We start from the raw sequence: 16,641 nt of genomic DNA on the forward strand, positions 1-16,641 counted from the left end.
CTTTGTCTTCTTGATGTTGAGCTTCAATCCATATTGAAGACTACAGTCCTTGACCTTTTGCAGCAAGTGCTTCAGGTCCTCGTCTCCATGAGGCTCTCTGTAACAAGATCGTTCTAGAGTGATCACTCACCTGCTCATCTCTGCTCTGGGCACCACCTCAGAGTCACTGAGGAGTGACTGACTGCATTCATCCTTAGCTACCAGGTTCTAGAGGAAGTGACCGAACCCCTTGCCGGGTTCTCATGGGTTTGATGAAAGAGGATGGCTGGGACTAAATGAATCATTTGGCTCAGTCTTGCTCATTGATGAGTAGGGTCAGCTGAATAATGGCTCCATCTAAAGTTCCAGAATTGTTCTCATCACTGTAACGATTCCCTGGGGCAAGACTTTCCCCATTAACTAGCTGTGAATGTTTACTCTTTCAATCATCTTATTCGCTCCGGGTTCCAAATATTACAAAGTACAGTCCAAGTCAAGGGCTTAAAACGCAAGAAAAATTAATAAATTCAGCTGGGTAGACGGCTGAGTTATCTCCCAGAAAAAAATAAAGTTGCTATAGAGTTGGTTCCAGCTCACAGTGTGCAGGAACCTGCTATAAAGCAGGGTGTAGAACTTCCTCACAGGGTTTCCAAGGCTGTAAATGTTTGCGAATCCCACAAGGTGGTCAGTGGGTTAAAAACAGCAACCTTTGATTAGTAGTTGAGCAAGTGCACTTAACCACTGCACCGTCAGGGCTCCTTGAAAAATCTCCTGGAAATAGAAAGTTTAATGCAGTGTCTAACCTTAAAACCTAAAGAAGGGTAACTTCTCAGTCATTTTTAGAGGGTGAATATCTTTAGTGAGATTCCATCTAAACGCTCCTAGGGACCAAGCCTACCTAACATATCTAGCAGCAAGGTTAAGAGGCAGCAAGCAGGAAACAAATAGACTTACTGCTATTTTTAAACACCTTGTATATTTTAAATGCCTTGTAAATACATAAAATGCAAACTTATAATTGTTACTGTTAGGTGTTGCTGACTTGACTACGACTCACAGCAGCCCTGTGAACAAGAGATGGGAACCTTGAGCTATCCGCTCCATCCTTGTGAGCGCCCATATGATCAAGCCCTCTATTACAGTCACTGTGTCAACTCATCTTGTTGAGGGTCTTCCGCTTTGCAACTTTAAGAGTCAGTACTTAAAGTCCACAAAAACAGGGCTCTTCCTCTTACTTTGGTGGATACTAATTGGAATTTTAAAACTAGTTAGTGACCATCCAAGGTGCAACTCTTGGTCTTTCCTCATTTACAACAAAGGAAGAGTAAAGAATATCATAGATATATGGAACAATTGGTCCAAAGGGTTAATGGACCATGTATGTCTCAACCTCTTGGACCTTTTTACCAGAAGAACTAGATAGTGCCCGGCTACCATTGCTGAACATTGCTGGAAAGGATCCCCACAGAATGTTTTAAATGTAAGGGAGAAAACTATGAATCAAAAATTAAAATAATACAAAAAGATGAAGCTTGCTGGTCTGATAGAAACTGTTGGAACACCCAAACCATAAATTCACCCCTGTGATTCAACTTCCGGCAAAATAAAAGAAAGGCCTATAAGGTGAACAATAACACCAAGTAGGTACTCCCTTTTTAAAACAATCAACTAACAAGAGAATAAGAGCAGCATTTGCCCATGGACAGAGTTGAAGAAGCAGGAAGAAGAGATGCCTGGACATGGTAAACAGAAGAAATGGGAAGACTGTTGTTACATTATAGGAAATGGAATAAAAAATTTGAAATAAAATGTGCACAAATCATTGTTGCATGGAGAACTAATTTGCTCTGTAAACTTTCATTCAAACAATCAAGTTTTTTTTAAAGCCAGTCTTTAATTTCTGAGACACTTGGGAAAATTTGAACAGTGATTTAAGTATATTATAATAAGGAAATACTGGAAATGATATAGTGGTTTTATTTTTAGTAAGAGGAGAACAGTTGAATATTTTAGTTTTTGCAGGCCATATTGTTTCTGACACAACTTTTAACTCTGCCATTGTAAAAGCAAAACATATATAGTTTGTAATAAATTATTGTTTCTATGTTCCAATAAAACTTTATTTACATAAAAGGTAGTGGGCCAGATTGCCTACAGACTACACTTTGCCAATTCTGTATAATAAGGGCTGGTAAAATACTGAATCTGAATGTTGAGAACATGAGGGTTCAGAGCATTGTTCTAATTCTGTGCATGCAAAACTGTTCAAAAGTTTCTTTTAATTTAAGAAATCCATGTTTAACATTAGTAACGTAACTTGACTTTAAGCCAAAGCGGAAAACAGAAGGAAGGCTAATGATGACAGATTTTGAATTTCATTCCCAGAAAGGGTAAAGAAAACACAAGCATCCTACTGGAAAAATGAGCTGAGCTGTGGAAATTTGGAGGACTAGAAGGTGAGGAGGTACCAGCCAGCGGAACCAACAGGGCACTGGTAATCTCCATATTTCTCACCTCCGCCATCCCTTCCCTCTGCAAATTTAGGGGGAACAGTTCCTTTTTATACATGAAGGTGTATTACAGGGAAGCAATTTTTCCCCAAGGGCAGAAACCAATCTCTTGAAAAGCTCTCAGGATTGGGAGACACATGTGGAAAAGAACTTTCTGTCCCTGGCAGACAGGGAAACACACCCTTCTCTTGAACTTGGACAGACAGTCTTCCTTCACTTGGACACCACACTCATCCTTGGGTTCTGGAGGACTTAGCTCCCTCTCACACAGTATGGCTGAGCGAAATGCACAGCACCTTCAGGGACAGGCTGGGCACAGGCTACTGTGAAATACATCAGCACTCTTCCTATTTCAGCCTCTCTCTGCCCGTTTCCCACAAGAGATTCTCCAAAAACACAAGGACAATCTGAGAAATTAACACAGAACTGAGTGAGCAAAGCTTGGACTTAACCAAGGGACTTGGAAAATTTGTGCCTGTAGTTTGCCACCTCTGCTTTAAGGGACCAAAAACCTGGCCACAGCATCTGTGTCTGTAGGACGAAATGACTGGCAGCATCAAGACATAAAAGGCTCAGGAAACTTCCAGCCTACGTTCCTTCAGGACCCAACTGCGGATCAGATCTCAATCTTAAAGCCTGTGGCCTTCAGTCAAAAGCCAAAACAAGAAGAAACATATAGGAGGAAAGGAAAAAAAAAAAAAAAGACTGTAGAAGGGGAAGACTCTGAGAGTAGAGGGGAAACTGCAGGAAAAGGAAGAAAGAGTGGAATAAAACAAGCTGGCGAATGTGGCAGCAAGTAGGAGCAGCGGAGTGTCAGTGCTCCTCCATCCTTGCCTTACCCCGGAGGAAGAGGCCGTTCCCACGTGGTGGTCTTGGTGTTGTGGTCAACATAATAGACACGCCCATTGGGCAGCTCTCGCTGTTCCCATCTGAAAAATAAAGGCAAAGAAAGCAATGAGGCAAAGGGCAAAGGTCCTCATTTCTAAGTCCTTATAGAAAAGGAATCCTTCAGTGCCAGTATTGTTCATTTAAAGGGACACTTCACAGATGAGGGATCAAACCAGCAGCAGAGCCGGCCCTGCACCATCCATGCCAGTGACAACAAAGGGTGCTCCCTGAGGAAATGTTAGTAGCTCCCTTTTATGGTATTTGCCACACAGATGGCTCTAAAGATCTCTGAACAACCCATGTGGATGTAAATCACAAGTTTTCTAAATTACAGTTTCTTGGCCAGTTTGAGAGCAATGACCCTTTTGGAAATGGAAAGAAAACTGATGACCTTTTCCTTCAAAATGTACTTTCCAACTAACATTTCTATGCAATTCCAAGGCTGTGTGGCATTCTCCTAAAGTTTACATCTGAGCTTTCCAGTCTCTGAACCTTACCGATTCAAAACCAAAACCACTGCCCTGGGTAAACTCCAACTCACAGCCACCCTGCAAGACAGAGCAGAGCTGCCCAATACGGATTCAAAGGCCATAAATCCTTACGGAAGCCACCAGCAACGTCTTTCACCCACGGAGTGCCTGTGGGTTACAACCTTTTGGCTAGTGGTCAAGTGTTTTAATCAATGCACTACCACTGGCTCCTTTTATCCTGAAGCACCTCTTAAAGCAACAATCTGCATGCCTATTGCTGTTCTTCTAGCAACCTCTATAGTCATGACCACGTTTTTCAAACACGGCATTCACTCAAGGAGAGGTCTTTACAAAACAGACTCTGTGGATCAAGAAACATACTGTTTCTTTGTGATACTTGCATACTGTTGCTTTGTGACAAGCAGACCCACCATGAAGTTAAGTTCATATGGGATCAGGATAGTGAGGGTGGCACTGTCAATGTAATTATCTCTGCCAGGAAATGATAACAATGTAGCCGATGATCCAAAGAAAGAATCCACAATCATCACCATACACAATCAAAGACCACTCCATTCCCACACTCTCATTATCTGTGCACTCAACAGAGTGTTATGCTGAATCCATTTAGCTAGACTATAAACCTGTAAGTAATATAAAAAATGTACACAAACATCACTCATTCAATTAATTCATTATCCTAAAATTGGAACTGGAACATCGCTGACCCTCTAGCGGGTTTTCAGAGACTATAAATCACATGGCAGGAGACTGTCCATCTGTCTCCTGCATATATATGCATGTGTGTGTATATACAACACTGGTTTCACTTATATATATATTATATAATTATACATATACATATATATATATATATATATATATAATTTATATACATACACACACCCTTAATATTCACCCCTTTATAAAGGACATTAATAGTTCTGTTTGCCTGTATATTTTAATAATCTTTTTTCCTTCTACTTTTGGGTACTACCTAGAAGAAGGTGGTGGCCTGTTTGGCTGCAAGCCTCAGGGTCAGCAATTTTAACCCATCAGCTGACTCACTTGGTGTGGAGAGGGGCGCAGAATTAATTAGCCAGTCTTCTTCCATATAGAGTAAATCTCAGGAACCCTACAGGGCAGTTCAGCTCTGTCCTCTAGGGTCACTATGAGTCAGAATCATCTTGACAGCAGTGGCTAAAGAACAATCAGTTTTGCTTTAACATTTGTTTCAGTGGAATAGTATATAAGGGAGTAAAACAAGAATCATTTATATCTTACATTTGTTTGATTTTTCTCTATGAGAAATATTAAATACAGAAAGTTGTGTCCAGCTGACGCAAAGTAGCCAGTCAACTAAGAAGTACAAACTCCAAATATATCCGTTTATTGTGTTTTGTGTGCCACACTTACCAATGAGTGGTACTGTAATTGAGTCTCATTTCAGAGAGACCTTTTGCCACTTCACAGTAACTCAAACTGCAACGTTTCGTATGGCCAAATGTCAGGTCTTATGCAAGGTAAAGTGCTGTCTTTATTACAGGGCTTTGTATTTCATTGCCATTCAACATATGTAAAACTGTGTCACCATTTTTATTAATTATTAATTAATACGGTACCTTTTGAATATTGAGTATTTATTAATCAATATATTTTTCCATATACACCTTGTGCTTTATATACCTGTTGTAGCAGTATTGATGGACTAAAAAAAGAAATACTCCAACTTCTATTAGTGAGCCTTCTGTGTGTACACTGAGATGTTAGCTTTAAATTATACCATTTCTCACTTAAACTGGGAAGTCTCAACAGCAACCTTAGAATCCTAAGACACAGATACTGAGAGGTTCAGTTTCCGACCACTGCAACAGAGTAATTCTCATGACAAAGAGAGTGTGGTTGTTAGGGCTTCTAAAAATGGCATTGCTAGCCGTTCTCTTAGCTGCCTCTGTGGATGTGGTTCCCAGTTGCCTCAGCTGCACATCTACGGCTCACCACTGAGCAGCCTCTTTTATATCATCAACGACTGTGGGGCCATCATAAGAGGGAGAGTAGGCCACACTGTGAAGAGACTGTGGTGAGACGGAGCCTGGCAGAGTCTTGGAGATGGAGCCAGAGTTAAAGGTTTTGCTTGCTGGATGACAGTAGCAAGAGTTGACTTGTGATTGCTATTAGACAAAGCTTGCTGAATGACTGAGGAAACCAGAAGTTTCTTCCATTTCTGCTGCTGACCTGAACCTGGACTTTCATTTGTTGACTGAGAAGCTATCTGAATGAACTGAGGAATTGTATCTTGCTGTTAATCTGGCTTGGAGCCGATGCTCACTAAATCTACACTTCCACTGTGTGATATCCTTTGCCTCCCCCATTCCCAATCTATTTACCTAATAAACCTCAAAACTGTAAGTAAGGGGAGCTCTGGTGGCCTAGTGGCAAGAAGCTGCAACTACAATCCCAGAGGTGCACAGTTCGAATCCACCAGATGCTCTGCCGGGGAAGGAGGGGCACTTTCCTCCTGTACCAGTCAGATCTGATTTGATGGTACACGCACACAAAAATAATAAAACTTTTAAAAAATTTAAAAAAACAACCACAAAACTGTAAGTAAAGTCTGTGAGTTAATTTGCAATGAACATCAGACTAGTAATTAGTAGAAGTAGGTATAGGAGCATGGGAATCTATGTTTGATATTTGTTTGGGATTATGGGCTACAGGTCGTAATTCACGCAAAATGGGTTTTACAAACAACATAACGTTTACTACAGGAAAATAGTGCTGGGTAGGACAAAGCTGCAGTTGAGAATTTGTACAACACAGGTTTCACAAAACAACGTATTCTTAAACATTGCAATTCGTGCAACAAGGGTTTAACAAAACAACATATGGTATCCACCTTGGAAATATTAGTATGTAAGACAGAGCTGCAGTTGAGGATTCATACAACACTGGTTTCACTAAACATCATAGTCTTTCATGGAAATACTGCAGTTCAGAATTAGTGCAACGTAGGTTTCACAAAAGAACATATGGGTTACTACTTGGAAATACTGGTATACAGGACAAAACTGCAGCTGAGAATTTGTACAGTACAATTTTAACAAAACAACATAATCTTTCCTTGATAAAAGCACTGTAATTCAGGGGAAAGCTGGAGTTCAAAATTCGTGCAGCACTGGTTTCACCAAGCAGTGTATGGCATATTACTTGGAAATAGTGGCATGAGGCAAAAAGCTGCAGTTGAGAAGTTGTAAAACACAGGTTTCACAAAACAAAGTGTGCTTTCTTACACAGAAACATGCTAATGTAGGGTAAAGCTGCAGTTCATAATTTGTGTAAAAAGTGTTTCACAAAACAAAGTATTCTTTACTATTGGAAAAACTGGAATGCCAGAAGAAGCTGTAATTTAGAATTTGTGCAACACAGGTTTCATAAAACATCATATTGCTGGGAGCTCTGGTGGCCTAGTGGCAAGAAGCTGCACTGCAATCCCAGAGGTGTGCTGACAGAATCCACCAGATGCCCTGCTTGAGGAGGGACCATCTCCTCCTGTACCAGTCAGAGTGATCTGACAGTACACGCACAAAACCAAACAAACAAAACAACCAAAAACATCATATTGTTAACTACTTCGAAATAGTATGGAGGACAAAACTGCAGTTGACAATTCGTAAAATACGGGTCTCTCAAAAGTTGTGGCTCTGGAGAAGATTTCCAAATATCCCACAGACTGCCAAAAGTAAAAATGTCTTGGAGAGAGTGCAACTAGGGTAGGGTACTCCTTAGAGACAAGTATGACAAAGCTTCATCTCATATACTTTGGGTATGCTGTTAGGAGGAGCTTGGAAAAGTGGAGGGTCAAAGAAAGAGAGGAAGATCCTCAAAGAGGTGGACTGACACAGTGACTGGAACAATGGACTAAAGTATATCAGAGATAGTGTGGATTGCACAGGATAGGCTAGGGTTCGGATCTGTTCATAGGGTTGTTATGGGTCATAGTCACCTTGATGGCATCTAACAACAACAGCAATATACTTGTGTACAGGGAGGTGGCATCCTTACTGGGATCTACAGTGAGCTGAGGGGCTGAGGGTGGATGTTTTATTTATGCCACCCTTGCCTTGATCTGTTAAAATGGAAATCAACACAAAGGAAACTGAGACTCAGAAAAGCTAAATAACCTCTTAGCTGGGATTCAAATTCAGCTATGACTCCTAAGCCTAGAGTGTGAGCATACTGTGTTGACGGGGAAAAGGGAAGAGCAGGGAAGCGAACTGCCAATTAAAGAGACTCCCCTACACAGTCTATTGGTCCAGTGGTGAGGATTTTTGTTTTTGTGATGGTGAGGTGTAATCCCTATTGAAGGCTCTAGTCGCTGAACTTCTGAAGCATTTCAAGTCTTCTTCACTTTCTGCAAGGAAAGCTGTGTCACCTACAGACTGTAGATGAGCCTTTTTCTAATCCTGATGATATTCTTCATAAGAGTTCAGTTTATCAGACTGTTAACACAGCATACAAATTTAATAGGTAAATTCAGATTGAAAACGGATACAACCCTGAGGCACACATTTCCTGATTTTAAACCATGTAGTGTTACCTCTTGGTCTGTGTATAGATTTCTCATAAGCACAATTAAACATTCTGGAATTTCCATTCTTCTCCACTTCTCCATATTAATCATAATTTGTATGATCCACATAGTTCAATGCTTTTGCATAGTCAATTAAACACAAGGAAACACCTTGCTGGTATTTTCTGCTCTCAGCCAAGATCCATCTAACATAAGCAACAATAGCTCTCATTCTATAGCTTCTTCTGAATCCAGCTTGACTTTCAGGCAGTTACCTATTGCTGTCCTGTTCTAGCCAATTTTTAATAATCTTCAGCATGATTTTGCTGCATGTCATACTAAAGACATGGTTTGATAATTTTCGTACTCTTTTGGATCACCATTTCTTAGAAGAGATCGTAGGCAACATCATGATAAATGGAGAGAAAACTGAAGTTTTCAAAGACTTCTTTTACTTGGATACACAATTAATACAGGCTAGAGCAAGGTTTGATCTGTTGTTCAAAGGCTTGTTATGGGTCATAGTTGACTCAATGGCACATAACACCATCACTGTATGGCAGAATAAGATGCCTTCACAATGCTGATTGAAAAGCGAACAGCTCCACTTAGCTCTGGTGCTGATGTAGGGGTACTGCTGGATCAAGAGGGCAAGAAAGAAATTATAATGAGCATACTCTGTTCGTTTTCAGGTGCCATTTTAATCATGACCTATTGCTCATGTACTAGTTACCAGAAGAGGGTACACCTTTTGCATCATGGTGGGAGCCAGCCCCAGTGAGCAGTGGTATTTGGGGTCTTCACTTATGCCCCTTCTACAAGTGGAATTAATTTCTAGGTTGAAGACCAACACCCTACAAGCACTTTTGAGCTGTACCCAGGAAGTATTTGTTTCTAGAATGTTCTCACTCAAGGCTTCAGCTGAAGCAGGGACTGGTGATGTGAGCCAGATGCCATCGTTTGTCCCACCACAGAAGAACGATTCTTGCATTTCACTCCATAAGCTTATTAAAAAGGCAGTCTTTTGGCAAAAGTAGCCCAGTGAAAATGTGCATTAGTTAAATATGAAAGTATCTTCTTCCCCTGGATGCCCTTCTGAACTAAACAAAGACCTAACACTGCCAGCCCATGATGCTATTATCTCAAACATGGGCTCGGGGAGGGAGGCAGACAGCTAACAGTCTGCAACTCCCTCAAGTCCTCCAAGCCCCATCTGTCCGCTCCATAATAGAGGAGCAAAATCCGATACCCTCCTTTTCATCTGAATTTGGAAATGAGGAAAAGCCTTGAGAGAGACACTTGGCTTAAGTGTGAGAGTAATGAAAAATGGACACTCCTTGAGCCAATAGCAGCAAACCACGCTTTCATAACATTTGCCTCTAACAAGATTGAAGGAGTTGAGGAGGCTCCAGCTTTCCCCAAGTTCGTTATATCCTTCCCTTCTTTGAAATCGGGAGCTTTTTGCTACAGTTCTGCCACACCAAATTAGTTTGCCCAGTTTTCAATCCTGTCTGGAAAATTGCCCTTATGTAATGGGACAGGACCTTTCATAAAGATAAAATATGTGCCATACCAATGGGAGAGGAGGTGGAAAAAAACCCGCTAAATACATTTTTCTTTTATTCTAACAAATCTTTTGTTATAACTTTCATCTCACAAGTGTCCTCCACTTTTGACAATCTCTTTTATGTTTCACTTGAGAAGAGGGGCACGGCTTTGGTTTTATTACACTTGAACTAATATTTTAATTTGAAGATGGGATAATACAGTAAATCCCTAGAAGTAAATGCCTTTAATTGACACAGTGGTTTTCCTCCCCAATAGTACGACACCAGAAAGGAAATCTGCTTGAAGTCTCTTCTCTTGTATTCAAGGGTTACCGCGGCTCTAGGGACTGTACAAGCCCAGACAAGATCTGCCTGGCCCATCTTTGATCCCAGCTGATCCTAGAAATGAAAGTCTCTCTCTTCCAGGGACTACTATTGTCCAGCAAAGCTTATTGTCCTTCTATGAACCCACTCAATTGGCTTAGCTAGAAACACAGTTACCAGAGAAAGAAGACCTTTCTTCCAATACCTTTTTTGATATCAGCATTTTTTTTTCTTCCCTTTTAACACTGGACTCCTGCTCAGATGAAATATCCATGTGGGTTGTCCCTGATCCATGACCTGGCCTAACTGCTTTTCTTAGCGAACTCTCAGCTCCTCCCTTACCTGCATGGCTATTCACAATTCACACACATCTCTTACCTTCATTCATGTGGCACAGTTGGTTGATTCTATTGTCAATCAAACAAGCTTTCCGATTCTCATTTCTGCTCAGTAACTGCTGACCCACATAGATTAAGCTTTCTGACTGCCTTGGTTTGGTCTCCCCAGGCCAAGATGTGCCACTGGCCTCAACTGTTTTCATCAGCACATCTCTGTCAGGGGTTTGGCTTCTGTCTCTTCCAGGCATCTTCTTCACACCGAGATTAAAAGGCTTTCAATCAAACTACCAGTGGGTCTCAATACTGCATCTTGGTCACATGGGTCACATCCTGTCCTACTGAAGAGTTTTCTTTGATACTCTCAGACACAGTGTTCAAAGCATCGAGCTGGCTTCGGGTCTCTACCCAACATATTACTCCTTGGCCTTCAATGAGCAACATTCAGCTGGACATGGACTGCACCAGCCTTTGTACTTGAAAGTACTTTTCAAGTAGTCTCCAATTTCAATTAATTACAGGCACTTTTCTTTACCTAAATTATCTTTAACTCTGGATTTTAACCTCTCTTTTTATTTCTCAGCTATGTGTCCATGATGGTAGGCTATAATGTCAAGTATTACAAAGTTAAAGGGTAGTGAAAAGGAAGGCAATATACAATAAGGAATTGATTAGACACTGTAATGAATTGATATGAATTGATGTGAAATCACTGATCTGAATTAGATCACTCAATGATAATGTCATAAAACTAAATGTCTATGAATGATTGAATGAAAATCTGATATGATTTGAAAACTTTCACTCAATTTTTTTTTAAACTAAAGGCTAAATATCCTAATCTTGTTATTAGGATAACAAACAGAAATCATTATTATATTCATTGAAAATAAATGTTCTTGTTTCTTCTAAAATCCTCAAGAAATTAATTCCCAAGTCTCAACTATACTTAGCACCACACCTCCAGGGTAGAGCCCCTTTGGACAAAATTGAAATTTCACCAAAAGGAGCAAGTTGGGAAGGGATTAAAATTGAACCAGAAGGAGAGGTGTGTTATAAGAGTTTTATAAATTTACATAATGAAAATGCTAAGAAAAATTGTAGTAGGCATATTATTAACTTTTATTTATTCATGTGTTCCCTTTAATAGCACAGCCTTTGGGCAACAGAAAAGCTGAATCTTAATCAAAATACCCTCTCATCATTTGAAAGCGAAGTTACGCTGTACTCCTTCCACACCCTGAAGATGGCTCGGTACTTACTTTAACTAAACTCTGGGCGAGCGTACAGGAAAAAATACAGCGCACAAGTATTCCTAAAGCTGCCTCTGCAGAAGGTCAGCTCCACTGGGCCAAATCCACAGGAAATGCATATTTTTTTTCTTATTTTATGTCCCTCAATGATAAACGACTCTAAACCAGACCTATTCTTCCCCTAGTTTGGCTACTTCCTGGGTGAACAGTAAGATTTCTTTCCTCTGGAGGCTTGTTTTCAGGCTGTTTTATGAGTCAGAAATCTCTGTGTATTGGAACACATCTCCTGCTCCCTGTTTTCATTGCTTAGGTCAGTCCTTATAAACTGGCAGTAGAGATGTGTTTGACTCAGTCCTGCCCCCAAGAACCTTTCTCAAAAGAGTGAATTATCCTTTTAAAGATACCAACCTCCTTTTCAGAAATGTCAAAGCTACTGAGGCTTCTGGACTCAGCCTGTTTTCCTTCCCTCACTTCTGCAAATGTCCCATTTCTTTCCCTTTGAACAATTTTCAAAGCTCTTCAGTGGAAGCTGGCAGTATTAAAGTGTATGCTTTCAACAACAGACAAGAGAACTGCTAAAGCTGTGTCAATCACAAACCTCTTCATTTTCTTACAGATGTAAGGCTGTCAATTGAAGGAGATGTTGTTGTTGTTGTTGTTATATGCCATCGATTCACTTGCGACTCATGGTGACCCTACGTACAAAAGCCCTAAACCCTGCTCTATCCTGTGCCAACCTCACTGTCTCTAACACATCAACTCCCATCACCCCAATCACTGAATCAATCCATCTAATCGAGGGTCTTCCTCTCCTGCACTGTCCCTCCACTCTCCCAAACGTGATGTCCTTCTCCAAGAACTGGTCCTCCTTGTAACATGTCCAAAGTACGTCAGATGAAGCTTCAGAATCCTTGTCTCCAAGGAGCAACTCGGTTTCACCCTCTCCAGAACAAACTTATTTGTTCTCCTAGCAGTCCATGATATATTCAACACTCTTCTTCAGAACTACAGTACAAAGACATCAATTCTCCTTGTATCATCCCTAGTCACTGTCCAGCTCTCTGATGCACAGCACGAAATTGTGAAGACTATGGCTCGAAACAGGTGCACCTTAGTCTCCAGACTGACAGCGTTGCTCTTCAGTACTCTGGAGACAGCTGACTTTCCCAATGCAATTCGTCTCTTGACTTCCTGGCTGCTGGTACCAAGAGTGTTGATTGTGGAACCAAGCAAACTAAAACTGTTAACAATCTCAATCTCTTCATCATCTATAATGATGCTGCCAATTAGCCCAGTGGTGAGAATCTTTGTTTTCTTGATGTTGAGCTTCAATCCATATTGAAGGCTGCAGTCCTTGACCTTCTGCAACAAGCACTTCAGGTCCTCCTTAGTTTCATCAAGCAAGGTTGTGTCATCTGCATAACACAGGTTGTTGATGGAGAAGTTCACTGTCCAAAACATTTCTGGTTTTGTGTGTGTGTGTCATGTAGTCAACTGTGACTCACAGTGACCAGAAGAACAACAGATCTGAACCTGGCCCTATCTTGAATCAGCCTCACATCTACAATAAACTTGAGCCCATTGTTACAGTCTCCATGTCAATCTATCTTGTTGAAGGTCTTCCTCTCCTAGAATCACCCACCATCTATCCAACCATGATGCTCTTCTCCAAAAACTGGCCCCTCCTAACAACATGTTCAAAAGTTAGTAAAACAAAGCTTCCTCATCTTTGCTTTCCAAGAGCACTTTCTCCAAGACAGCCTTGTTTGTTCTTTTGGCAGTTCATGTGGGAGCAAAAAATTGCCTGGAGAATGATTTGGCAACTTGGTCAAATCTTTACAGTCTGGATTCCTTTTAACTCAACACTTCTACTGCCAGGGCATATACTGAGGAAATAATTACATATCAGTGATGCTACTATACATGATCTGTTACTACAGAGTTTCAAGAAGTAAAATGGAAATACTCTATGTCAAATGGAAGATTATAAAATATTTTTATGGAATTTCTATAATGGGTACTCAGTTACTGAAAATAGTATTGTCTATTTGACTTATTCAGGCATTAACAAGATATTTGAGAGGAAAGAAGTTAAATAACTTTATGTACTGGACAAACAAAATTTTGTTCAAATAATATAGCTTTTCATTGAATCTAAAATACTATCAATTATAAATTTAACATACTATTTTACAAAAACACACTCACTTTAATTAAACTCTGACATCCCAATGCCTATAAAATCTTTATTGTAAAGAAATGAAAATGTGAAATAACATATATATCATAAGCAATAAAGTGTGTGCATGTCCATAAAACTTTTACAACTTCAGCGGAAGGAAGGATTTGAGACAACTACAAAAGCCCCATGGAAAAGGTGAACAAATGTAGCCCTTTTAAATTTTTAAATTCCTGTGCAATGAAAGACACTATAAAAAGACAAGCCACAGACCAGAAGAAAATATTTGCAATGCACTTAAATGAGAAGCAGTTGGCATCCACCATGAAATTCTGTAGATTACAAAGAAATGGACAGCCCAATAGAAATGTGAACAAAAATTTAATAGACAATTCACAGAAATGGAAACCAAAGAACCAAAAAAATGTAAAAGGAGGTTCAACCTCAACAGCAATCAAGAACTTCAATTAAGGCCACAAAGAAATACTATTCACACCGTCAGACTGGCCAGAAAACAGCTGATAATACTAAGCTTCCACAAGAACATCTACGCCTGCCGGTAGTAATGTCAACTGATTCAGAAAACATAGGGACCTAGAAAGCCTCTACTGAAATTAAAGCTCTTAATTGGCACAACTCAGAAATCACAACTCCAGAAATGTACTATTCTAAAGAAACAAGTATCTACGCAAAAACACAGGTACCGAAAAACAAAAAAAGCCTAACCGAAATATGGTTTGTAATGATGAAAAAACCAGGAGAAGAGATGCATCGCAGTAAATCTATTCATACAAGGAAATATGACATAACAGTTAAGGTTGAGTAGTTAGCCCATGGGTATTTCTTGAGAAATAATTTAAATCACATACTGATGTTCTGTGAATTACCTCTCAATTTTTTAAAAACCTTATACTAGAAAATTCAGACCCAACTCACTGCTGTCAAGTCAGTTTCAACTCATAGTGACCCTTTATTGGTTTCCTATACATTTTTATGGGAGGAGACCAAACATCTTTTTTCTTTGAAGTTTCTGATGGATTTGAACCAATGACCTTCCAAGTAACGGGCTTACATGTACCATGCCACCAGTTCTCTTACTACAAAGCTATCAAATTTTGGAAATGTGTGAACAAGCATACATGTTTATATAAGTGGTCTGATGTGAGCTACTTAAGGTTTTCTCACTTGCAAAATGAGGATAAAGGTGTCCACCTCACAGGAGTTTGTGAGAACTACAGGAGATGGACCCATGCATGGCTCTTAACACTTCCCAATGCACGACAAACACTTAACACGTGTTAACTACAGTTCATGGCTGGAGAAAAACAATACAAGGTGCACAAGCATGGATGCTTCAACTTGGGTGAGATTTTTTTCAAATGATTGTGATTCTCCTTCATCTTCTATTATTTCCTAAAAAATTTTTCATCCATGAATATTTATAATGTAAATGAACCTGGAGGACATCACACTGACTGAAATAAATCAATTACAAAAGGATAGTCAAGTTCCATGGCTGCGATGGAGGCAATGACATTGGGGGTCCAGGGTCTGCGGCTCTGCCGCTTCACCTCCGCCCGCAGAGTCAGCCAGAGATTTATAGCAACATCACCAGCTTCTCAGTTGTCACCAACTGAATTGACGGAAATGCGGAATGAGCTCTTTAATAAAGAGAAAAGCAGCCAGTTATCATTAACTCCTCGAACTGAGAAGATTGAGGTTAAACACGTTGGAAAAACTGACCCTGGCACTGTCTTTGTGATGAATAAAAATATTTCGACTCCTTATAGTTGTGCCATGCATTTAAGTGAGTGGTACTGCAGTAAGTCCATTTTTGGCTCTTGTGGATGGACAGCCATGGGACATGTATAAGCCTTTGACCAAGTCCTGTGAGATTAAATTTCTCACTTTCAAAGATCGGAATCCAAGAGAAGTGAATAAGGCTTATTGGCGCTCTTGTGCTATGATGATGGGCTGTGTAATAGAGCGAGCATTCAAGGATGAGTATGTCATTAGTTTGGTCAGAGCTCCAGAAATTCCTGTAATTGCTGGAGCCTTCTGCTACAGCGTTGTTTTGGATAAGAAGCTGGATGAATGGATGCCAACTGAAGAGAATCTACGTTCCTTCACAAAAGATGCTCATGCTTTAATTTATAAAGATCTTCCATTTGAAACTTTGGAAGTTGACGCAAAAGTGGCATTAGAAATATTTCAGCACAACAAGTACAAACTAGATTTTATAGAAGAAAAGGCATCTCAGAACCCAGAAAGAATAGTCAAGCTACACAGATTTGGTGACTTCATAGATGTGAGTGAGGGCCCTCTCATTCCAAGAACAAGCGTTTGTTTCCAGTATGAAGTGTCTGCAGTTCACAACCTTCAAACCACCCAGCCAAATCTTGTATGAAGATTCCAAGGGCTCTCTCTTCCTACTCACTTAAGTGCAAATTTCAAAATATGGACTAAACTATTGGAAAGATCGCGGAAATTGGTAACTGAAGTTCAAACTAGTCCAACAAAGGAAAGTGCATCTACACATAAACCTACAGAGGAAAGTGCATCTACACATAAACCTACAGAGGAAAG

At 40.1% G+C, this 16,641-nt stretch overlaps 1 protein-coding gene and 1 pseudogene across 1 annotated transcript in view; one reads left to right on the top strand and one right to left on the bottom strand.

Moving 5' to 3' along the window:
- WWP2 (WW domain containing E3 ubiquitin protein ligase 2) overlaps positions 1 to 16,641 on the bottom strand; it is a 150,114-nt gene that overhangs the window by 26,009 nt on the left and 107,464 nt on the right. Inside the window, exon 9 of the mRNA XM_006878647.1 lies at positions 3,329 to 3,418. Coding sequence (XP_006878709.1) covers positions 3,329 to 3,418 — 90 coding nt within the window. The remainder of the gene's footprint in view (positions 1 to 3,328; positions 3,419 to 16,641) is intronic.
- LOC102860537 overlaps positions 15,586 to 16,641 on the top strand; it is a 1,178-nt pseudogene continuing 122 nt past the window's right edge.

Source organism: Elephantulus edwardii, unplaced genomic scaffold, assembly GCF_000299155.1.
Source record: "Elephantulus edwardii isolate Elephantulus edwardi_28Jun2011 unplaced genomic scaffold, EleEdw1.0 scaffold00001, whole genome shotgun sequence".
Classification (NCBI taxonomy): domain Eukaryota; kingdom Metazoa; phylum Chordata; class Mammalia; order Macroscelidea; family Macroscelididae; genus Elephantulus; species Elephantulus edwardii.